The sequence below is a fragment of the Apium graveolens genome, chromosome 2 (assembly GCF_009905375.1).
Source record: "Apium graveolens cultivar Ventura chromosome 2, ASM990537v1, whole genome shotgun sequence".
NCBI classification, from domain to species: domain Eukaryota; kingdom Viridiplantae; phylum Streptophyta; class Magnoliopsida; order Apiales; family Apiaceae; genus Apium; species Apium graveolens.
The window spans coordinates 53522587-53547168 of NC_133648.1; the positions used below are offsets into that span (position 1 = coordinate 53522587).

The window sequence follows — 24582 nt, forward strand, 5'->3', positions numbered from 1 at the left end:
TATTTTAAGACCTTTGAAAGTGCTTAGGAATTTTCGAAGTTAGTTAAGGACCAACTTCCAAAATTTAAGAAAAGTTATAGAAGGTTTTTTGCTAGCTTCCCAGTTTTTGCTCTGTTTCTTGGCTGTAGAAAAAAAAACATCCTGGACGGACCGCATAAATTGTCCGCAGTTGGGCTGGATTTTTTTTTCCTGCAGCTAAGAGATAAAGGACCAAAAACCTGCCAACCTGTATACTCTATCCATTCACAATCCTACCAACAATCCATTCACATTCCTACCAACAATCCAAACACCAACAAAAATCCACCAACAATTGAAAAACCAAACCAAAACCTACAAATCCACCTACAATCCAAAAACCAACAAATCCATCAAAATTCAACTACAGAAAACCAAATAAACCAAAATAAAATCAGACTACATAATCAAATTCAAACTACGACTGCGTAAATCCCACTACATAAATCCGACAACATAAATCTGAACACATAAATCGAAATGAAATCCAACTACATAATCCGACCACATAAATCAAAATGAAATCCAACTACATAAAGCTAACTACCAGGTAAGTGATATAAGTACTACGAAGCTTCGTGACGTCTATGCATACGAATCCTAGGAATCCCCCTTGCCTTCCACAGCTGAAGCTCCCTGGCTATCCGGTACCTGAAGGTATCCACCTCCTCTTGCGACCAATTCGGTACCGTGGCTAAGTCATATCCTTTTGTGAAGTAGTCCATGTATTTCATCACATAAAGACAACAATCATTGGATTTTCGTTGCTTTGGTCTAGACGGTAGAGCTAGGACCTCTGCTGAAGCAGGGTCACACCCCTCCACTGGCTGTATCATATGCAATAGCCTCGGCAACAACCATGACTACAATGAAATCATTATCAGAGAATGAATACAACATACAATTGGTAAGGACTATATAGAACACATTAATAGTATATAAGTAAAAGACCATACCACCACTCGTATATCCTCCCGATATGACGGCTCGTAATTCATTGAATCTATGATAAGACCTTCAAATCGTCTAGTACCGAACATGAACAAAACCCAATGCACATCTCCAACATAACAGGGGATTAAAATGTAGTCCGCCTCGAGAATAGTAGGCCCAATATTAGCAGTGGAAAAACCAGTAAAACTACGTAATGCTTTATTGCATGCCCTCTGCAATGTATCTTCACCAATCCTTGATACTTTTCTGATTTTCTTCACATGTCATTTCCCAAGTACCATGAAGTAGGGATCCATGAAGTAATAGACGGGTATCCTCTCCCATATACCTCCATTGTGAATCTCCTCCTCCCGACTCATTAGCAATCCCTGAAAATAAATATGAAGGAAAATGTATGCACTTAGAAACAAGTAAAATATATGCAACAAGTAAAATGAATGCAATAACTAAAATGTATTAGCAATGAGTAACGAACAATACCATATAAGTGTATATGATCCTGTCATCAACCCATGATCCTGGAGCAAGGCTCTGCATCGCTGATGCATGGACATGATAGTCATGAACAGTAAGACCACCAGGAATCCTCGGCTCCATCCCAAAGCCCAATCCTCAATCTGAATATATCTCATTCTTCTTTGTCATGCTCAGACTCTTCGTGATACTCCACGTTTCTTCTTTCATCCGGCGGGATGCAAGCTTCGCGGGTCTACTAGATGAGGCAATAGTCTGGGGGCTGAGACACATGTTAGGATGGTTGTGTCATGTCAACGACATCCTGGGAAGGAATGGCTGGTATGTCAAAGTCGTCAGCCGAAGCTGCAATGAAATCTGCTTTTATGTTCTCAAATGTGGGAGGTCTATAGGAAGGTCCTTTGATCTTCTTCATCAACCAAGAGAATGGTGTAAGGAAGGTACCATAAATCATCCCAAACTCATCCACAAACTCTGGAGGAACCCTAACATCCAGCTGCTTCAACATATTAAGCCCGACAACCATCTACAAACAAAAACATACAGTTTTTTTATTAATTCCACAAGGCTATTATATGTGCAAGATGAAATACGTGTGAATGCAAATTTGGTAGTGTGTGGTGTAATGTGAAATATGTATATTTGTAAAACACTTACAACTTCATATCCCTCGAGGCTATCATACAACTCCTTCGTCTTGTACTGTTGCTGAGGCTGTAGATCCAACTTCCCTATTCACATACGAGATACATCTGCATACCACACCATGTAATCAGCCTTAGAAGCAATATCAACCGATTCATCAATAAGTCCATCTAAATCTAAACAGAACCTGGCCCATTTGTTAATATCAACGAACCACCGTACAAGCAAATCCTCTCCTGTAAACGTGGCCTTCCTAGGCCCCCTATAGCCATGCATGTTCACTGGCGCTCGTGGAATCTGGGGAATAGCACCAAACTATCTGCTCACCCTGCTCGGATGCTGCCACTCGACCACATCATAACATATAAGGGGAACTCGACCACACCCAGCTAATTGTGTCTATATCATCTCACTTTCCATAATATCGTTGAATCTAGAATATGGCCTCCAAACCACCTCATCACCAGCAATGCCATCAAACTTACCCCTATAGAACGATAATCTATGGTGAGTGATAAGTGGAATTTTATACCACTTAGAGCGTCTTATAAAGGCTTGAATTGGTGTCTTGAACTCGAGTATTTTGTGTATTTGATGTGTTTTCGAGTGTTTTTGCATTTCAGGGTATAACTTGCGTAAATAGGAAGAATTCATCAAAATAAGCCTAAGGAAGTGCTTGGGACCAGTCTCCGGGAGTTGTGCGAAGAAATCAGCAAAATAAGGAGCAAAAAATATGATTTTTCCAGAAACTGTGCAGGCGCCCGCCTGGGATGTGCAGGCGACCGCCTGGAGATGCAGGCGCCCGCGTGGGAATGGAAGCGGCCGCCTAGGGTTTAGAAAATTAATTATGGATTTTCTAATTAGAATTCTATTGGGCTTCTATGACTGCTGGTTCTTGTGGATTCTTATAAAAACCTTATGGGAAGACGTTCTAAAAAAAGAGAGGTCTCGGAGAGCAATAAGAAGCCCTAGAGAGCACGAGAAGGCTACGAAGAAGAAGAGTCTTATTTTCTTCAATATAGTTGATACTTGGATGCTCATTTTCGATTTGTTCTTGAACCCTAGAACTCTTATATTGTTTAACATTATGCTTTCATCGGAACCCACGTTGATGATGAATCCGATTATGGGCTAATCGTTATCGTGGGGTTCTAAAGGATTTACTTATGGATTTCAATAGTTAATTATTTTGATACCTTAGTGTGTGGTGATTGATTGATATCCTAGTATTGGTTGTGCTTATTCGTCTTATGTGCGTAGCTAACATATAAGATAGCGTATTAATCTCTTGTGAAGCGACAGTGAATCTTGAGGTTTAGAACTTGCCATGCTAGTATAGGTTCATGTATTGTATGCATTATTAGTGGGTAACTCTAACCGTTTTACTTGCCCTATGTAATCATTATGGTTTAAACCGTCATGTTGTCAAATTCTATAGATATACAGGGTCTCAATATAACTGGTGCCTATTCAGCTTCTATCTCTTTTGTGGATGTCTGGTAGAATGGTACTCGTGCAACGAAAGTTGACGTTTATCAGTTTCGTGTTATCTGATTAGTGTCATCACCATCACATGCTCGGGTTAAGAACGAAAAGGCTATTGAATGAAGTAGTAATGAAGTTAGAATCCCATATTTGTCATATATAGTAATTCAACCTTAATTCTCTTAGTTAATGTTATTTAGTATAATCTCTTAGTTAATCAACCTTAATTGTTATTATCTTGACATTGAGAAGTAATCATACATTGGTGAGTAAGTGTTAATTAAACATAATTAGTCAGAGTCTTTGTGGGAACGAACTAGAAATCATTCTATATTACTTGCGAACGCGTATACTTGCGTGAATTATTAGCGCATGCTTTGTGCCTAACAAGTTTTTGGCGCCGCTGTCGGGGACTTGGTGTTAATTTGTTTAGTTTATATACTTGCCATCAGTGGTCATTAGTACTCATTGATTAAGACTTGTTACTTCTTGTTTCCGGTTGTGTTTCAGGTATTCTAGCGAGCGTTTATGCAAACACGTTCTCACACTCGCAATAGGACTCTAGATACGGCTGAGGAGACAGATTCACTTCTTGACATTCCGGAGAAGTTAGATTTTGAAGATTCGGATAAAGAAAGTGAAAAGAAAGAACCGGTAATCATGGGTGATCGTATAGTTCCAGCAGATCCAGCTCTTATGGACTTTTCTCGGCCTAAAATTGATGACATTCAGTCAAGCGTCATTCATCCGGCTATTCAGGCTAATACTTTTGAAATCAAGCCGGGCACTATTCAGATGGTGCAGAATTCTGTTTCTTTCGGAGGTGCTGCGACTGAAGATCCCAACATGCATATCAGGAATTTTGTCGAGATCTGTAGTACTTCCAAATATAATGGTGTTACTGATAAGGCTATCAAGCTGAGGCTTTTCCCATTCTCTCTGAGGGATAACGCTAAGGACTGGTTACATTCTTTACCAGCTGGGTCTATCACTACTTGGGAAGATCTTGCGCAAAAGTTTCTGGTGAAGTTCTATCTAATGGCCAAGACTGCAGCTATGAGGAGTGCTCTTACTCAGTTTGCGCAGCAACCAACAGAATCTATGTGCGACGCTTGGGAGCGTTATAAGGAGATGTTGAGAAAGTGTCCACATCATGGTATGCCTGATTGGATGGTGATCACTGGTTTCTACAATGGTTTGGGGGCCCAATCTCGGCCCATGCTCGATGCAGCTTCTGGAGGCGCCTTGTGGGCCAAAAGCTATACTGAGGCCTATAATCTCATTGAAACTATGGCTGCAAATGAGTATCAAAACCCTACAACAAGGATGATGCCTAGGAAGGTAGCAGGTATTCTGGAAGTTGATGCAGCTACAACTATTGCAGCGCTGTCTATGAAGATCGATTCGTTAACCAACTATGGAGTCAATCAAATAGCTATGGTCTGTGAGCTTTATGCAGGCTCTCATGCTACGAATCAGGTTCTCTTGTTAATGAATATGTTCAGTTTGTGAACAATTTACAGCAGCCTGTGCCAGCTACTTATCATCCCAATAACAGAAATCATCCCAATTTCAGCTGGAGCATTAATCAGAATGTTGTTCAGCAACCATATCAACAAGCTGTGAGTAAACAGTTTAATCCACCTGGATTCCAGCAACCTCAACAGTATGCTCAAAGGCAATCATATCCTCAACAAGGAGGTACTGCTCCACCTTCTAGTGCTGATTTTGAGGAGCTAAAGCTATTGTGCAAAAGTCAGGCTATTTCTATCAAGACCGTGGAGAATCAAATTGGTCAAATAGCCAAAGCCTTGCTTAATCGTCAACCTGGCACACTTCCCAGCGATACTGAAGTACCAGACATGAAGGAAGCTAAAGAGCAAGTCAAAGCTGTCACCTTAAGATCTGGAAAAGTTGCTGATGCTGAAAAAGCAAAAGATGGAGAAGCTGAAGTTCTAGATGAAGAAGAGAAGCAAAAGGAGAAAGAGGGGGAACCAAGGAAGACTACTATTGAACACACTCTGCCTGAGGGTAATACAGGAGATAAACAGTTCTATCCTCCACCACCTTTTCCTAAGCGATTGCAAAAACAAAAGTGGGACAAGCAATTTGGTAAGTTTCCGGAGGTGTTCAAGAAACTTCACATCAACATACCTTTCGCTGAGACTCTGGAGCAAATGCCTAGTTATGCGAAATTCATGAAAGGTATTCTTTCAAGGAAGGTGAAACTGGATGATCTCGATACCGTTGCTCTGACGGAAGAGTGCAGTACCGTGCTGCCGCAAAAGTTACCTCCAAAACTTAAGGATCCAGGTAGCTTCACCATTCCTTGCACCATTGGCAAGTTGTCATTTAACAAGTGCCTCGGCGATTTATGAGCAAACATTAATCCGATGCCGTTGTCTATCTTCAAAAAACTGAATTTGCCTGAGCCGAAGCCCACCTACATGTCTCTACAATTGGCTGATCGTTCGATTACATACCCACGAGGCATTGTGGAGGACGTGCTAGTGAAGGTGGATAAGCTCATCTTTCCTACTGACTTTGTAATTCTTGATTTTGAGGAAGATGATAAGATACCCATTATTTTGGGAAGATCATTCTTAGCTACAGGCCGAACTATGATTGATGTGCAAAAAGGAGAGCTTACAATGAAGGTGCATGATCAAAAGGTCACTTTTAATGTGTTCAAGGAAAGAAAGTTACCTACGGCTAAAGATGAGTGCTTTAAAGTAGAGCAATTGCCAAAGTCAGTTATTGATGACAAGGAAGGAGCAGAGCAATTGCAGGTTTTGATGCACCTCCGTGGAAGAGGAAGTTGGATATGCCATTCGATTCTCTTGGGTTAGCAGAGATGAAAATTTCTCAGGAGTGTCTTGAGCCGTCTATTGAAGATGTTTCCACACTTGAGCTTCACCCACTACCAGATCACTTGAGTTATGCATTCTTAGGTGCACCTCATGATAAAGGCTTGAGATATATTTTTGATGATGTAGAGGGTAGCCGAACGGGTCCTCCAGTGCCTACAGAAGGTTCTTCTCATGTACAACAGTCTAGAAGATCGACTAGGTGTATGGAGGACATGCATGACATCCACCATCATTTTGTTGCGGATTTGATATACGCTCTCGGTACTGTTGTCCGAGACACTGGTGGCGAGGTTGATTAGCCACATGATCCTCCACCCGACGTTCCGCTAACTAGGTATATTCTGTGTTCCTTTCTATTACCTTCACTGGGGACATTGAAGATTTTAAGTTTGGGGGTGGTAGTTAAGGAACGCATTTATGTGTGTGTCATGTAGTTGCATATTCATGTTAGTTTAGTTCATATAGTTGCATATTTTTTTATGCCATATAGTTTTTATTTTATTTTATAGCTTTATCATGTCATATAGCTCATGCATATACCATGATCCCTTTGTGTTGCTTTACCAATTGATATGTGATATTGATGCGAGTGTAGTGATAGCGTTAGAGTGATGTTGAATCTTGTTAGGTTGGCATGCATGCTAGAAACACTTGTAATTTCACTAAGTCTTAGAGTATGCTTATGGACTAGATTGTTGTCATGATTTGATGGTTTTTGAGGTTAATCTGTTGCTTATGCTTAGAATATGTGATAAACTTTTAATGATAAAAGGCATGAACATATAAAATTGGAGTAAAAATTGGAATTGATTGCTAATCGTGACTAGGCGTCAAATGGCTAGTAGCCGACTCGTATTGTATGCGAGTAGTCTAGGGTTGAGCAAGATGGACCGAAACACACTTGCTCAGAAATTGAAAAAAAAATAGAAAAAAAAGAAAAACAGAAAAAAATATGGTTTAATGCATAATTGATCACGAGTGAGCTCTTTGGTATTCGAGTTATTAAGTTCTTAGGGGACTTTGTGCCTAGTGACCTAAGGCTTGTATAGTCTGGGATCCGCTAACCTAACGCTCGCTAAATGGATACCATTGCATAAGTCTTTTGTGGACCTCACTCATTGCACGATCAAATAAGCATTTGTTTATTGTGTTGAATAAAAGCATGATTCCGTAATAAGCTCCAGTGATCTTGAAGTGTTATAAGTCATTTTGTGTCTAGAATATATTCTTCGTATAATCTTGTGATTACCTTGAGGATAATTGAGTTAAAATAATTGATCTCGTTTCGGAGCATATCTGTTAAGCATTCGCACACACCACGTTTCTAGTTGTATGTTAGCTTGCGTGATTTGATTGATCTTTAGTCGCCTAATTGCATTTGTTGAGATGTCATGTGTTGGTTGGTTTAGTCATCACGATGGGGATCGCTGCATTTCATATAGTTTGCATTCATGCATGTTTTTATTTTATTTTTGAGCCTGTGACACTTGAGGACAAGCATCGATTTAAGTTTGGGGGTATGATAAGTGGCATTTTATACCACTTAGAGCGTCTTATAAAGGCTTGAATTGGTGTCTTGAACTCGAGTATTTTGTGTATTTGATGCGTTTTCGAGTGTTTTTGCATTTCAGGGTATAACTTGCGTAAATAGGAATAATTCATCAAAATAATCATAAGGAAGTGCTTGGGACCAGTCTCGGGGAGTTATGCGAAGAAATCAGCAAAATCAAGAGCAAAAAATATGATTTTTCCAGAAACTGTGCAGGCGCCCGCCTGGGATGTGCAGGCGACCGCCTGGAGATGCAGGCGCCCACGTGGGAATGGAGGCGGCCGCCTGGGGTTGAGAAAATTAATTCTGGATTTTCTAATTAGAATTTTATTGGGCTTTTATGACTGCCGGTTCTTGTGGATTCTTATAAAAACCTTATGGGAAGACTTTTTAAAAAAAAAGAGGCCTAAGAGAGCAATAAGAAGACCTAGAGAGCACGAGAAGGCTACGGAGAAGAAAAATCTTATTTTCTTCAATATAGTTGATACTTGGATGCTCGTTTTTGATTTGTTCTTGAACCCTAGCACTCTTATATTGTTTATTATTATGCTTTCATCGGAACCCACGTTGATGATGAGTCCGATTATGGGCTAATCGTTATCGTGGGGGTTCTAACGAATTTACTTATGGATTTCAATAGTTCCTTAGTGTGTGGTGATTGATTGATATCCTAGTATTGGTTGTGCTTATTCGTCTTATGTGCGTAGCTAACATATAAGATAGCGTGTTAATCTCTTGTAAAGCGACAGTGAATCTTGAGGTTTAGAACTTGCCATGCTAGCATAGGTTCATGTATTGTATGCATGATTAGTGGGTAACTCTAACCGTTTTACTTGCCCTATGTAATCATTATGGATAACTTGTACTTAAACCGTTATGTTGTCAAATTCTATAGACATATAGGGTCTCAATATAACTGGTGCCTATTCAGCTTCTATCTCTTTTGTGGATCTCTGGTAGAATGGTACTCGTGCAACAAAAGTTGGCGTTTATCAGTTTCGTGTTATCTGATTAGTATCATCACCATCACATGCTCAGGTTAAGAACGAAAAGGCTATTGAATGAAGTAGTAATGAAGTTAGAATCCCATGTTTGTCATATATAGTAATTCAACCTTAATTCTCTTAGTTAATGTTATTTAGTATAATCTCTTAGTTAATCAACCTTAATTGTTATTATCTTGACATTGAGAAGTAATCATATTGGTGAGTAAGTGTTAATTAAACATAATTAGTCAGAGTCTCTGTGGGAGAGAACTAGAAATCATTCTATATTACTTGCGAACGCGTATACTTGCGTGAATTATTAGCGCATGCTTTGTGCCTTCCTGCGCTTCTTCGAAACCCCCTTATGAGTAGAATAGGCCCATCCCTCAGCAACCGGATAATCATCCTGACCGGGAGACCGTAAAGGCACGCCAATACGAGGAAATCTCTCCTAAGACCAAACCTGTAATACCCACGTACAACAAGCAATGGTCTTATTATCTTTCTTTGCAGCGTTCTCCAAACCCCTGTATAGATGAGCTAACACAGCTGCACCCCAACCATAATTAGGAATCTCCCGCATATTAATTAGTGGGTGCATATACCGAACAAGAACAAAACACCGGTTGTTGGTAGGGAAGATGATACAACCCATCAAGAATAACAGATACGCCTTAGTATGTACAACCGTGGCCAACATATTATTCTTCTCAGGCTTCCATGCACCATATCTATCAAAAAACCACCCTAACTTGATGTTATTCTGATACAAAGCCTCCTCCACATCCTCCTCGTTCAAAGGCTCAAACCTGTTATTAACAAAATACGAAGCCTTGTTCTCTATCACCCCACAAGTCAGTGCATTGTCCTGAACTGGAAACCCTAGAATAAACCCTGTATCCTTCAGTGTAATAGTCATCTCCCCTGTCTCGTGAAGAAAGTGTTGGTCTCCAGTCTCCAACGGTCTACGAAAGTGGATATCAACCGAGTGTCAGTAGCCAAGACAACATGAGGGTCTGCAAATATCCCAAACCCGAGCATGTGTAACAATTCCCTCTGTGGTCTTCTTAACTTCCAATCGTGCAATGACTTGTTTCCAGAATAGCTCTGCAACTCCTTTCTCCCTGCAGCATCCCAAACATCCTCACTAATGTGATATCGATTATCCCACATAACGTTATGTGCGTTCGGACCCGACAATATATTCCCGAAATCATCAAAATTAACCATACCGGAAAATATTACAAACATGATTCAATCACTATGCAGTCAACATTAAACAAGAATTAAATAAAAAATATTTTGAATTAAATAATAACAAATTTCGAATTAAATTACCATCAAAATAACAAATACAAATAAATTCGAATTAACAAATAAATTTGATTACCAACAAAATTGACATTAAATTATTACAAATTTCAAATGAAATTACCATCAAAATAAAAAATATTAATTAATTTGAATTACTAAATAAATTTTAATTACCAAATAAATTCGAATTATTAAATAAATTTGAATTACCAAAAAATTCGAATTACCAAATAAATAGTAACAAAATTTGAATTAAATATTAATAAATTCGAAATTAATTTTCAATTTTAGTTTAATTACCAAATAATATCTAAAATTCCTACGTAAATTCATACGTATTATGCCCCAAATTCAAAACCATAAATCAACCCTATTTTTCGGATACAAATAATACGAAGGAGTTAATCGAAGCAAAAATTCTAAGAATCAATTACGAAGCAACCCTCTTATTCAATTGAGGGATTAATCAAATAAACTACCATTTAATGAACAACAATCACCATGTAATAATATCATATAAACAACATAAAATAAAGAATTCAAATTGATAACGAAAAAAGGATCGATTACATACTTGTAATTACGAAGATGAACACGATTCAAAATATTAACGGAGTGTTCAATCCCCTCTAATCACCACCTCTTATTTTGTTACTAACGGAATGCTTGAGTCGGTGTTTTAGTTTGTGTTTTCCGTGTCTCTGTTTTGGGGTTTGTGATTTTTGTGTTTTGCTGCTGCGTTTGCTAGGTAAGGGCAAAAGAAAAATGACCCCAATCGGGGAAATTGTCTGCGGTCTGTGTGAGAGGGCATTTTGGTCATTACACCAGACCGCTGACATTATCCGCGGTCCCCCTTGTATTTATTTTAATCCCAACTGTCTGATGAAACATCCAATGGTGCTCAACCTGTTTGTTAAACAACCGTCTTTGGCAACCGTTTACCAGAGACCGGTCCCCAATAAATATTACATGACACAATTTCGGTAATGCATTTTCCTTAATTTTAAACATAAGAAATTATACTTTCTTCAAAAGCTACCTTATAATTCCACTTTACACTTTTAGTTTTGTAAGTGGCATATTTTTGGCTCAAATAAATGAGCTTATGATGGATTAAGGACTTTTATGATTATTCATTACGAGAAAAGTTGTATAAAGATCGCTATATTATCAGAAATTTCAAAAATAACTTATATTCAGCAATTAAAATATTATAAAATATATTATTTTATGAAGTATGTTTTACGAATATCACTAATTCATTAAAATTGTTAAAGATCGTTTTAGTTTAATAATTAAAATGTGTATTTTCTACAAACTGAACAAATTTTATGCAAACTAAACATGTTTCGTAGAATAAAATATTGTGTAGGGTTCTACGTGCAGAACATATATGATATTCAATATTTTAAATAAAATAATATTCTTTGTAGAGCATAATTCGTAAAATAATATGTTTTACAATATTTTTATGCAAAATTTTATTTGCAGAACGTGCCGTATATATTCGATATTCAAGATAGATTTATCAACCTGAGGGCCAGTAGGAAACTTACTAAAAACCATCTTCTACTAACTTTAGGAATGTCCGCCGATGAGGTCTAACCACAAAGGCCCAAGACTCGTCCGCGGCTTCAAGACTTCGCAGACAAGGCATCTCCCCGGCCGAGTATAGCCCTCCGTTATCAGCTGTTTCTCTAGTCCATGAACACGGGAATAGCCATGGTTTACCCCAAATGTGGGACGTATCATTGTTCCCCGAATAAGGAGCCCCTACCAGATTACAGAACAACCGATCCCAAGCTTTTGGGTGCAAAGTGCAGGATACTGCGAAGTCTCCCAACAAGGATACCCATTGACTACAGAGACATAATTCCCAAACAACACAACAAAGTTTACCCCACATCCCTAGTGAGGACAATCATTTACTACAAGAGGAGGTCTTCCGTTCAGGCATACACATGAAGGTCTCTGACCCCAGACACCCCTTCCTGTGGGAGTTCTTCAATAGAGTACTTGTAGAAAATATATTAGCAATAATCATCTATCGTCCTCTTAAAAATTCTATGCATCCCAAGATTCTATCCAAGGAGTTTATTTGAAGTTCTTCTTTGAACAAATAGTACTAAAGGGTGCGCCCTAACCAATCTATAAGTTAGGGCGCCTTTAATTACCAGCTTCAGAACTCTTCAAGTTGAAGCGAGGCCGCACCCCAAATGTTAGGTGTTCTGGCACCACCCTTTATTATTTAGGGCGCGTCCTAATATTTAGGGTGGCCTTGGTTTGTGTTTTATGAGGGAACACCCTTTCCTTTTCTGGAAAGAGGGTAAGCCCGAATTTACCTCAATTTAGGTATTTTTTTCCCTAATTGATCTTAATTTACCCGATTCTGACCCAAATATCCTTTGTACCAAATTTTGGGTATAACAACTACCCCCAAATTTTATATGCCATTAAAGAATGGGAGTGGAATTTTCAACCCCTTTAATCACAAAAATTTGTATAATTTGTCTGATAATAATGGCGCACCATCTTCATAAGGCGCGACCTCAGAAACTAAATCGAACTGTTCAAGGAACGTGGACGACATGGTGGACAACTATTCAAGGAGCGTGGATGACGTAGTGGACAACTGTCCCCACAATCCATTTCCCTATAAATATCCTTAGAAACGTTACTATCATTTTTCATTTTACCCTCTTTACCGTTCTCTCTCCAAAAAAGATTCACAACCGCTTTTCAACTTCCGACCACTTGATTCCGGTCTTCTCACCAGCGCCTCACACTTCTAAACCGTTCAACTCGTTCATCTTCTTCAAATATACAAACTACCATTCTTCTTTTTTTGATTCCGTGTAGTAGATCTTTAAAAATGTCCTATTGACTGTTCATTTTTATATTTTATGTTCTTCATATTATCTGTATGTATATGTATGTATATTGTGTGTATATTGTTTTGATATGAAATTGTAGGCCCAAAAAATCTAAAACTTGTTCTTTGAATCTCAATCATTACTTCATGATATGCCTATGCACAACCTTAATAGAGGGCACACCTCATAATATTTATAGGGCATAGATTATTTTGGGCGCGCCCTAATACGATTGGTTTATGATATTTCCCATAACGAATATCGTTCGAGATTGGGCGCACCTTAAACATTTCATTTTCTTTGAATTTTTCTCTTAATTATATTGTGCCTGTTTTCCTTTTAGACACACCCTCGATAGATTTTTCCATTTATTTTGACAACAGAAAGACGAGAGCGCGTCCTCTTCTTCATCTTTTCATCCATTTGAAGATTTTTGCACAAAGTTGGGAATTTATTTTCCTCCAATTACCCCTATCAAACTCGATTTTCCAAATGCTCATAGGACTCTAGAATTCATCGATCTTGAGGCGCGCCTGATTAGAGAATTGAAGAAAAAACCAATCATGACAGACTATTATAGTGATTCATCTGTGGACGATATTCCCTTGAACAAGTGATATCCAAATAGAGGTCCGTAGTTCAACCCAATCAAGATCTAGATGCTTGGTTAGAGGATGAATTCAGATATGTATAGAAATGTAAAGGTCAGTGTAAATGTGAATGTCGGGCCATCTTTTGTTAGGTACAAGTTTTCTTCACCTCAAAACTATACTCAGGGCGCGCCTAATTCTCCGCAAGTTTTTACTGAAGGCGTGCCGCTTGAGGGCGCGCCATCACTCCGTGATCAGATGAACTTTTTTGATGAGGACACTTATCAATTTTCCATTTATCCTAAGCCATCCCCTGTACTTTATGAGCATTGGGAAGTTTATGATAGTGAGATTGATTTTGCTTGGAGCAAGTATGAAAGATGATTAGAAGCTGTGAAGAAACGTTTCAGAAAAGAGCAAGGAAAATTGTTTTGTATTGGTCTTTCATCAAGTTGTTCTGATGAGAAACTTGATTGGTTAATGATGTTTTATAATATAGAGGGCATTTGGGTGTGCCCTCTCATCATGATGCATCCCCATCTCTTCAATTATGGAAGAAATTTCATAATTCCAAGAATGGTCACCAGCCCTAAATTAATATCCCTAGGAGTGGGCGCGCCCTTACATCCCTACCTTAGGGAGGTAATTGAGTTGTATGATGTAGCGCCCCTACATCAATCATAAAATAGCTACAAGTTTGTACTAGACTTGTACATTCTTTACATGGACTTGAATTTCCCTAAGCCAACCATGGATGAGATAAGCCATTTCTTTAGTCTTCAAAAATCTGATTATGGCTATTACTACCTGGTAATTGACAAGAAACACAACAAGAAGGGGTTTTCTTCTGAAAAAGTTAGCCATGAGAAAGGTCGGAAATAATGTTTTTTCTATCTTTATGATGTTTCAAGAATAAGGATTCGGTTCAACACCTCCCCAAGTAAGAACATGCCCTTACTTTTATCATTTCACTATCCTTTCCTGCTTCTTTTTCTTTAAAAATATTCTCATTTTTTTTAGAAAAATCATCTATAAAAGAACTTGAGGGCACACCTAAATTTCATGCTGAAGCTTTATTGAAGGTTGTGGCATAAAGATGGAACTTAAAAAAGTTGATAACTATATCAAACCTGATGCAGGTTGGGATCCTTTCCGACCAGGTTAGAACAAAGTGTAAATATGTAAAGTTCAGGAAAGGTATCCCAGTCTCCCGTGTTATAAATGTTGATAGTGATGATGGCGTAGAAGAAAAGGAAAATAAAATTGAAGAGAACATCCTTCAGGATCCATCTTCTTTAGGCCAGAAACCCTTAAGGCGCGCCTTATTATTGGGGCGCATCCTCTACTGGACTTGACCGGTTTTTTTATTATTGTTTATACTTACCGTTATTTTTTAAAGCATCATGTCTCTTCTAGCATCACATGCCACCTGCATTTTTTCCGCTATATGCATTGTGGTCATGTTTTATTATTTTACCATTTTTTATGCAATGCCCCTTTTAGGGTGCACCTTTATTGTATTAATATAATTATTTTATTTATTGTGCAGATATGGCGCCTCCCAAAATCCCTAAGTCTTTTGGGGGGCACCCTGGGGATAAACCGAAAGCTAGGTTGCAGAAAAAAGATGCTCAGAAAACTCCGACTCCTGCCCCTGTTCCTATCATGGTAGATTTTACTGAAGCTCAAGACGCGCCCAAAAAGCAGAGAACCCAGGGCACATTTTCTGATTTTAGCACTTTGGTGTTCCATCATCTTGTCCCTTTGGCATTTTTGTATGTCACAGATGAACATGTCAAAGAATGGAAAGCTTTAAGCTTGGAAGAATTCACAAAAGCTTCCATCAAAGCTTCAACCATGTTGATGTTTTACTCTACTCAACCGGTGAACGGGATTTTGCGCGTCTTAATTGGCTAGAAAGTGAAAAAAACATCCTCCAAAACAACTGGAAAGATAAAGACCTTCTCCATGCCATGGATATCAGGAAAGAAGATTATCAAATCACTTTTCTCAAGGGCGAGGTCGGGAACCAAAGAAACCTAGCTCACAACGGCTAATCAGAAAATCTAGAATCAGGACACTGAGATTGGAGAGCTGAAGTTGAGAATTGACTACCTTGAAGATCAACAGAAGAACAACTGGCCTGATGAGAAGAGGGAGGTGACTGATGAAGCTTTTGCTCATGGCTTCTATCACTACCGTGTTAGGTTTGTGGCCAACAATCCTGAATACACATTTGAGAAGTTTGGGGAGAAAAAAATAAACGATATATTGGAGTTCAAGCAGGAATATGCTGCTGAAATCAAATAAAGAAGAGTATAGTTAGGGTTGGACGAGGATGAAGATCTTGAGGGTGTGCCCAAGAATGATGATACCTAAAGTAGGGGCACATCTGTTGTTGATGAAACAACCCTTCTCCAAGTCATCCTTTCTGCTGCAAACACTCATGGCGTGCCTTGTTAGATGTTGAATACAACACAGAGGGGGGTGAATGTGTTTTAGATATTTTAGTCTTTTTCAAACTGTTTGGATGATGAACAAAGCAGATTAATTTGTAGAGATATTGTGTTTAACAGAATTAATAAAGCATGCACAACAAACACAATATTTTCAAAACTCACTTAACTTTGTATTAAAATTAAGTATGTCTTGCTATAATTTTCTGGGTTCTTTTGTAAGTAAAGAACTCAGCTTCTATCTTGAGAGAGTTACAAAAAAATCTAGATCTGTTTGTTACTTCTTAAACATAGGACCAATGTTTACTTTATAGATTAGTAAACATAGGTTTATACAGTATGCAATAAGATGTACTAAACCCTACTTTAAGTTATCTCTAAAACTTTCCATTTTTGGCTTAGCGAATCTTTGCAAATCGTGTAGATCTGTGACTTTCCCTTGTCAGTTAATCTTGGCCTTTGATATTGCACTCTTCAAGATGCTTTTGTTGATTTTTTAATCTAAGTGATTAGATCGTTTGTTGATTGATAATCTTGAATATTTAACTTGACTGCATTCGGTACTTGAGGTTCATATCGAGATCTCCAGTTTGTTCTATAGAGAACTGACATCTCGATAAGTATAATGGTTTATCGAGATCTCTTAGTTCTCTATAAGTGTCTTTGACTTGTCTAGGTCTCGGAGTTCTCTATAAGTGCACTTGGCTTTTCGGGGTCTCCAAAACTCTGCTTGTAGAAATGGCTTGCCGATATCTCTGAGATCTCTATAAGCATTTTAACTTGTCGATATCTCTGAGATCTCTAATGAGAAAATTCACTTGTCGATATCTCCAATCTTCATATCTTCATTTTGATTTGTCGATATTTCTGAATTCTCTATATGCAAAATGACTTGTCAATATCTCATAGATCTCTATATACATTTTGACTTGTAGATATCTCTGAGATCTCTAATGAGAAATTGACTTGTCGATATATCCAATCTTCATATCTTCACTTGACTTATTGATATCTCTAGGACTTCTCTATAAGCCAATTCAGACTTCTCGATAAGTCATTCTGGAGTTCTCGAATGACTTTTCTATATGACTTGATCTGTGACTTGTAGATATCTTGACTTAGATTATTTTTCCTAAAACAAATTTATTCAACTCCAAGCTTCTTCACCTTTTCTCTGATGCATGATCTTGTTGATCTTCTTCCAGAGTTTATTCTTAGGCTTGAGACTGTTTACGGAAAAAATACTCCAGTCTGATCTTTACTATTTTTATAGACTCAAGTAATACAATACAAAATACAGATTTAGACTATCATATGTTAGGGCGAAAACACGCGCTAATATTCACGCAAGTATACACGTTCACAAGTAGTATAAGATATAAATCAGATTCGTTCCCACAGAGACTGGTGTAAGTTAAGTTCAATTTATGCACCTATGCAACAATGTATGGTTATCGCTCAATGCTAAGACATATAACAAATTGGGTTTTGACAAACATGGGATTCTAACTTCATTAAATACTTCATTCAATAACCTTTTCGTTCTTAACCTTAGCATGTGATGGTGATGACACTAATCAGATAACACGAAACTAGTAAATGCCAACTTTCGTTGTACGAATACCCTACTACCAAGCATCCACAAAAGAGATAAAAGTTGAATAGGCACCAATTATGCTTAGTCCTTATATGTCTATAAGAATTGAAAACATAATGGTTTAATGCGCAAGTTATCTATCGTGATTACATAGGGCAAGTAAGATGGTTTAAATTACCTACGAATCATGCATAACAAATACATGAACCTATGCTAGCATGGCAAGTTCTAAATCTAGCACGCGGTCTCCTGGCACCAGGAGGCGGGCGCCTGCGGCCTTTCTGGAAAATTCTGATGAATCTTATTTTGCCCATAACTTGAGTTCTACTTGTCAGAATTAGGCGATTCAACTGTCCACGCGAAGCTAACGAGATTCTATACAACTTGACAATGGCCTTGGCTTCCAAATCTGATCACTTTTCATCATAATTCCTTTAAAATCTTTTTTTCATTTAACTGATACCTAAAATGCAATAACACAAAAACACATCATAATACCAACAACTTGAGTCCAAAACACCAATTTAAGCTTGTAATAAAGCGTTCCAAGTGGATATAAAATCCACTTATCACACCCCCAAACTTGAATCGATGCTTGTCCTCAAGCATAAACAGACTCAAAACTACAAAATAAACCTAATGCATGAATGCAACTACGTGAATGCAACTAAATGATAATGCAATCGATCCCCTCAGAATAACCATAACCAAATTAATAAGCCAATGCCTCTAAGAATGCAATGACTTAAAACAGAGTTTGAATAAATCCCACAAACCAAATCATAAACCAGAAACGTGCGTGTGTGGAATGCTTAACAGATATCTCTCGATGCTAGATCAATAACCATAACTTATCTATCATCAAAACAATCAAAAGTTTATAAATAGAATAGACGTTAAACGCATAATGACTCACAACACCTCCTTTCTACTAGAGTTATACAAGGATTCATGCTATTATTGAACACATAACAAAGATGCCTATTTGACCGTGCAATGAATGAGGTCCCAAAAGACTTATGCAATAATATCCATGTAGCGAGCGTTAGGTTAGCGGATCCCAGACTATAAAAGCCTTAGGTCACTAGGCACAAAGTCCCCTAAGAACTTAATAACTCGAGTATTAAAGAGCTCACTCTTGATCAATTATGTAATATCCCATATTTTCAAATATTATTATTATAATTATTTGGAATTATTTATTTGATTTTATGTGAATTTTAGTGAATTATATGATAATTGGAATTGATGTTTTGGATGTTTAAATATGATATTCTTTTAGTATACTAATTTTTATATGTGCAGAATAAAATATAGATAATTAAGGTATTTTTCTGATTTAATGATTTTAATTCGAATTAAATATGGATTAAAATATGAATTTTTGTTCTTGATGTTGTTTGTGTGATTTGATGGCATAATCGTGTAGATAATATTTTTCTGGTCAATTTGGTATATTATATGTCAAAAATAGAGCTCCATAAGTAAATCCGCTAGAATCCCATGACAACGATTAGTTCATAATTGAACTCATTGTCACCATGGGTTCCAATGAAAGCATGGTATAAACAAGGTCTTAATAAACTGAATAATAATTAAAGTACGAATAAACGAGATCTAGGTTCAACAAGAATAAAAACGAGCATCCAAAGTTACAACTAATTCAAAGAATCACAAGTTGAAAACAAGATCTTCTTTTTCAGAGTTGTTTTGTGCTTCTAGGTCTTCTCCTTGGTATCCCAATCTTCCCGGATGATGAAAACCCTTTTTTTTAAGTATATATAAGCCCATATTGGACCTGGACCTGTTAGTCCCTTAACAATATAACAAGAATTACAGAAGGGGGGTTGAATGGAATTCTTGAAACTTTTTCTTGAATAAAAATTATTCTAACTCAAATATATATATCAGTGTGAATCAATTAACAGAATGCGGAATAATCATTTGAAATGAATCAAAACACAAGTAATTAAAAACAAGAGTCTTTAAAAACTTTCTGGTGGATTTGAATGATTCCACCAAAGATATATAATATATATCGAGAGAAGTCTGTGTGCAAAAAGCTCACAATTGCTTACAAATGTTGAACAACTAAGAATACAGAGAAATACCGAGAATACAGCTTACAAATGTTTCTCTTTTGGTTGCTTAGTTTCTTAGTTAGTTGTTCTATTTGCTGCTTCTTGGTTTATATATCACCAAGATTACAAAGCAATAAGACAAGATAATAAAACAAAAAATATCGAGTCTATTACAATGCTACTTCATTACTCTATTCCAGCATCTTTGAATATCTTCATAATAGCATGGAAATGGCAATACTTCTTTATTCTCAAAAACCCAGTTGAATAGGTTACCACATTCCATTTACATACACTCGACGCATGTGACCGTGTTGTCACTGTCAACAGATATTTGAATTCTTTATCCGTCGGGTTCATGATCATCCGTCGAGTTAATGATCATCAGTCGGGTTGTTAATCATCCGTCGAATTCATTGTTGTTCATCCGTGGGGTAGCAATCAGGCACTAGACTTCATTTCATTTATGCAGAATTACAAGACATCATCTATGTACAATTAATCAACCTATTCTGCATATCTAGTTAAAGTCAACATGACTTAAGTACTACTACAGATTCTAAACAATGTGTATGCAGAAATGTGCTACAGACTTATTGTTACATAAGCTACTCACTCGATGGATAATAAATCATCATTCGTCGGGACTATATTATGTCATCCGTCTGGACTATAATCCTTATCCCTCGAGTGCTACAAATTCACTAAGTAAAATCTACCAAGGTGTTTTGTTAATGAGATCATCAAGTTCACAACATATACACAACAATCTCCCCCAATTTATGTATACCGGAATTGTAGCCATAAATTAAGAGATACTTGATGATAACAAAACACCCTAAAAATACAAATTTGAAAGTAGATAGATAAAACTGTAAAGTGCTTCAATTAACAAAATGTACAAAGTTTAGCTCACAGTCATTTTTAAGGTGCTCCTCTAGCCTGAGCAGATTTATCTAGTTCCTTAAAGGTCTGGATTTCTTTCCAAGCTTTCTGTTGTTTTCTTCTATCTGATTTTGGAGCTGCATGTGGAATTCCAGTTCATCAAATTCTGAGAGATTTAGCTTTTCTTGCATTTCCAAGAGAGTCTCATTGCTAGAGATGCTCAATTGGTCTTCTAATCTGAAAAATCTTCTCACTCCTTTGTCATCCATGAACTCCATCAGCCAGTAGGGCCTTAGATGCACTCTTCTCCCTGTGTAAGGGATAATTAGAGTCTTTGGGAGTGCATCTTTAGCTCTAACACTCCTTAGTTCTTCAATCTTCTTTAGAACCAATCTTCTTGCAGTAACATTGAACCCAAAGTTCTTCTTGAAAGATGAATAAACCTTAATCAGTACAGCTTGGCTTTCTTGAAGGATCCTGTGAAGTGGCCACTGATTCTCCTTTCCTCCCTTGTACTTGAACACTAACCTTTCAGGTAGGTTTCTGTATGCATCAATCCCCCTTACTTCTTCTAGTTCATCTAGATAGAGATTTAGATCAGAGAATTCCTTGATGTCACACAAGTACATGTAATCTCCCTTATTGATTTTAGATTGAGCTTTAACTAAAGATTTGGATTTGAGAGGTGACAACTTCACTTTCTTGACTGCTCTTGACTTTGTTCTCTTTGGCTTGTTAAGGATTGGCAAATTGAAGTCAGGAATTGGTATGTTCTCCCATTCTATTGGTTCATCCTTAGGCACAATAGGTTCACCATGAATGTTCCTGTAAGGATCCACCACCTTGATATCTTCAAATACCACAGAGAGTTTTGATGTTTAAGTTGTAGTTGGAGTGGATTCCTTGGGAAACTGATTCTCCAATTCCTTATCAACAATGTCCAGTTTCCTTTTGGTTCTTTTAGCCAATTCCTTGATTCTTAGAGATTTCATCTGTTCTTGTTGAACTTGCTTCTGTGGATCTTGAGATTCAGTGATTCCAGATGGCTGAGAAGGAATCTGTTGTGTTGGTTTCAAAGCTTGTAGCTTGGCCAAGATAGCAGTTTGCTCTTTCTTTTGCTTAGCCTTTTTGGCATCTAGAATAGCTTGCTTCTTTTCTTTCTTCAATCTTGCCTTTTCTTCTCTCTTTGCTTGAGCAAATTGAGGATGTCCAGCCACCACACAGATTTCTTTCCCATTCCTGAAAACTTTAGCAATTCTTCTTTTTAAAGCTGAATTAGTTGGATCTTTGTAGAAAGCAATTGACCTTGACAGAAGTTTCTTCTCATCAGGCTTAGGTGTCTCATACCCAGTATACAAAGGGTTCTTCAATGATGATTTTGGATAGTTCACCCTTGGTTTCAGAATTATTTTAGCCTTTGGAGATTTAATGCAGCATGGCTGTCCCCTTTCCAGATAGTTCATGCTCATCTCATTCACAGAAATCTGCTTGGTTTGAGAGTGATGGATGGCTGAATTTTCTGGCTCCTTTACTAGCCCAAATTTCCTTTGTATATCCTCATCAATCTTCTCCCAGTTGATTGGTTTCAACTGCTTTATTTCAGTTGCTCTAATGTTGACTGCTGCTGCATTTATCAGATCTATACTGTTTGTAACTGGTGACTTTGAGATAGTAATTGAAGGCACAATTACTTTACTAATTTGAATTTGAAGCCTCTCCCCCTCACTTGGTACTTTCTCCCCCTTTTCGTTATCATCAAGTTGAGTAGAGGAGGAGGTTTGAGCAACCACCGGTTTTTGAAGTAAATCTGTCTGTTGGGCTTGATGAAGATGAATGGCTGTTAAAGATGCTTCCATGGCTGATATTCGTGTATCCAAGGCATCTATCTTGGTTGCAAGATCAGAATTTTTTCCTTAATTGCCTCTTGATGTCAAGCACTGTAGCTTCTGGAAGCTTAGAATCCATCTTGTCTGAAATGGCCTTCTTCATTTCCTCAATATCTTCCTTGATGGTGTTTACATCCCTAGCATGTTGGAAGCCTTGAATTTGTTGAAGTTGCAGAGAGGCTAGATGTGCCTGAAGGAGCTTTTTGGTGCTGGCATTTGTAGTGGTTTGAAGAGAAGTATTTGTCTGATTGATTAGTTGGATCAGGGTTGTCTTGAAGTAGTGCTCATCACAGTGCTTTGAAAATGCCCATGTTGGCATACCTGATCTTGAACTGTGTTAGATATATTTGATAATGTCATGTCTAATATGATTTATGTTTAGTTTACAGATCTTACTTAAATAGGACAAATCAGTACTTAACTGAAATCAGCACTTATACTGAAGTCAGAACTTAAGTCGTCAGTACTTAAGGTTCAGGAGATATTTATCAGAAGATAATATCAGGACTTGAAGGAAACGTTCAGATAATAAGGAAGGCATCTGATTTACAGGAAGAGAAGATCGAGACAAACATAAGAAGAGATACGCATGGAGAAGGAATTCTATGAAGAATAGAATACTTGGAAGAAAAGATATCTGATTGATATATTTTAGGAAACAGAATTATATTCCATATCAATTAGTGATTATCTTGTAACTGTGTAGTATATAAACACAGACATAGGGTTTACACTATAAGTGTTATTATTAATCGAGAAGATTATTCATTGTAACCCTAGCAGCTCTCGTGATATTTGTTCATCACTGAGAGAGGACAATTCCATACTGTAACAGAGTTTATTGTTTTGAATAAAGTTTGTTTTCTATTACTTGAGTTATTAAAGTTCGATTTGATTGTGCTATACACTCTATTCACCCCCTCTACAGTGTGTGTGACCTAAAAAGTGGTATCAGAGCCTATCTGTTAACACACAAACAGTTTAAGATCCAAAAATAATCATGTCTGAAGTAGAAACTCCAACTAAGCCCACCAAAACTGAAGAACCTCCAAAGACACAAATCCAAAGCCGGTATGAGACTATTAGAGTTCCCATATTGAGACCATCTGAATATCCCATATGGAAGGTGAGGATGACCATATTTCTGGAAGCAACAGATCCAGAATATCTTGATAGAATCAAGGAAGGTCCTCACAAACCAACCAAGCTCGCTGTTGCAGTTGCAGGTGAAGCAGCAAAGTCAGTACAAAAAAAAAGAATGATTACACTGCTGAAGATATCGCATCAATTGCTAAGGATGCTAAGGTACGAAACTTACTGCATAGTGCCATTGATAATGTAATGTCAAACAGGGTAATAAACTGTAAGACTGCAAAGGAGATATGGGATGCCTTGGAAACAAGATGTCAGGGAACTGGTATGATTAAGAAGAATAGGAAGACAATACTCACTCAAGAGTATGAACACTTTGACTCAAAGGCTAATGAGTCATTGACTGATTTATATGATAGATTTGTCAAACTCGTGAACGATTTGTCACTAGTTGATAAGGAATATGATCTTGAAGATTCAAACCTTAAATTCCTGTTGGCTCTTCCTGAAATCTGGGATTTGAAGGCAACAACAATAAGAGACAACTATAATCTTGATGAAATTTATGGGATGCTCAAGACTCATGAACTTGAGATGGAACAAAGAAGCAAGAGGAAAGGAGGAAAGTCAAGGACAATTGCTCTTAAGGCTGAAGAAGAATCCCCCAAGGCAGCTACCTCAAGGAAAGGCAAGAGTAAAGCTCTCTTCACAAAGTCTGATACTGAGTCATCAAGTTCTGTAAGTGATGATGACTCAGAATCTGAAAGCTTGCCTGAGATGGATGCTGATGAAGAGATGATGAAGCTGTGTGCTCTTATGGTGAAAGG

General features: G+C 37.5%; 1 protein-coding gene across 1 annotated transcript; it reads right to left on the bottom strand.

The window, feature by feature from the left end:
- Positions 1-266: 266 nt before the first annotated feature.
- LOC141689708 (ubiquitin-like-specific protease ESD4) lies at positions 267-1569 on the bottom strand. The gene is made up of 5 exons (XM_074494065.1): positions 1453-1569; positions 1251-1340; positions 975-1184; positions 670-881; positions 267-345 (listed from the first exon to the last, which is right to left on the bottom strand). Exons 1-5 carry the CDS (start codon positions 1567-1569, stop codon positions 267-269), a joined length of 708 nt encoding a protein of 235 aa, XP_074350166.1.
- Positions 1570-24582: the final 23013 nt, after the last annotated feature.

Excerpts from the sequence above, each read along its gene's own strand:
- LOC141689708 (XM_074494065.1), bottom strand. The coding sequence starts at position 1,569 with ATGGAGCCGAGGATTCCTGGTGGTCTTACTGTTCATGACTATCATGTC. Across the intron at positions 1,185-1,250 it reads TCATGGATCCCTACTTCATG|AGGGCATGCAATAAAGCATT; the intron begins GTACTTGGGAAA and ends GATACATTGCAG. Across the intron at positions 882-974 it reads GGGAGGATATACGAGTGGTG|TCATGGTTGTTGCCGAGGCT; the intron begins GTATGGTCTTTT and ends ATTTCATTGTAG.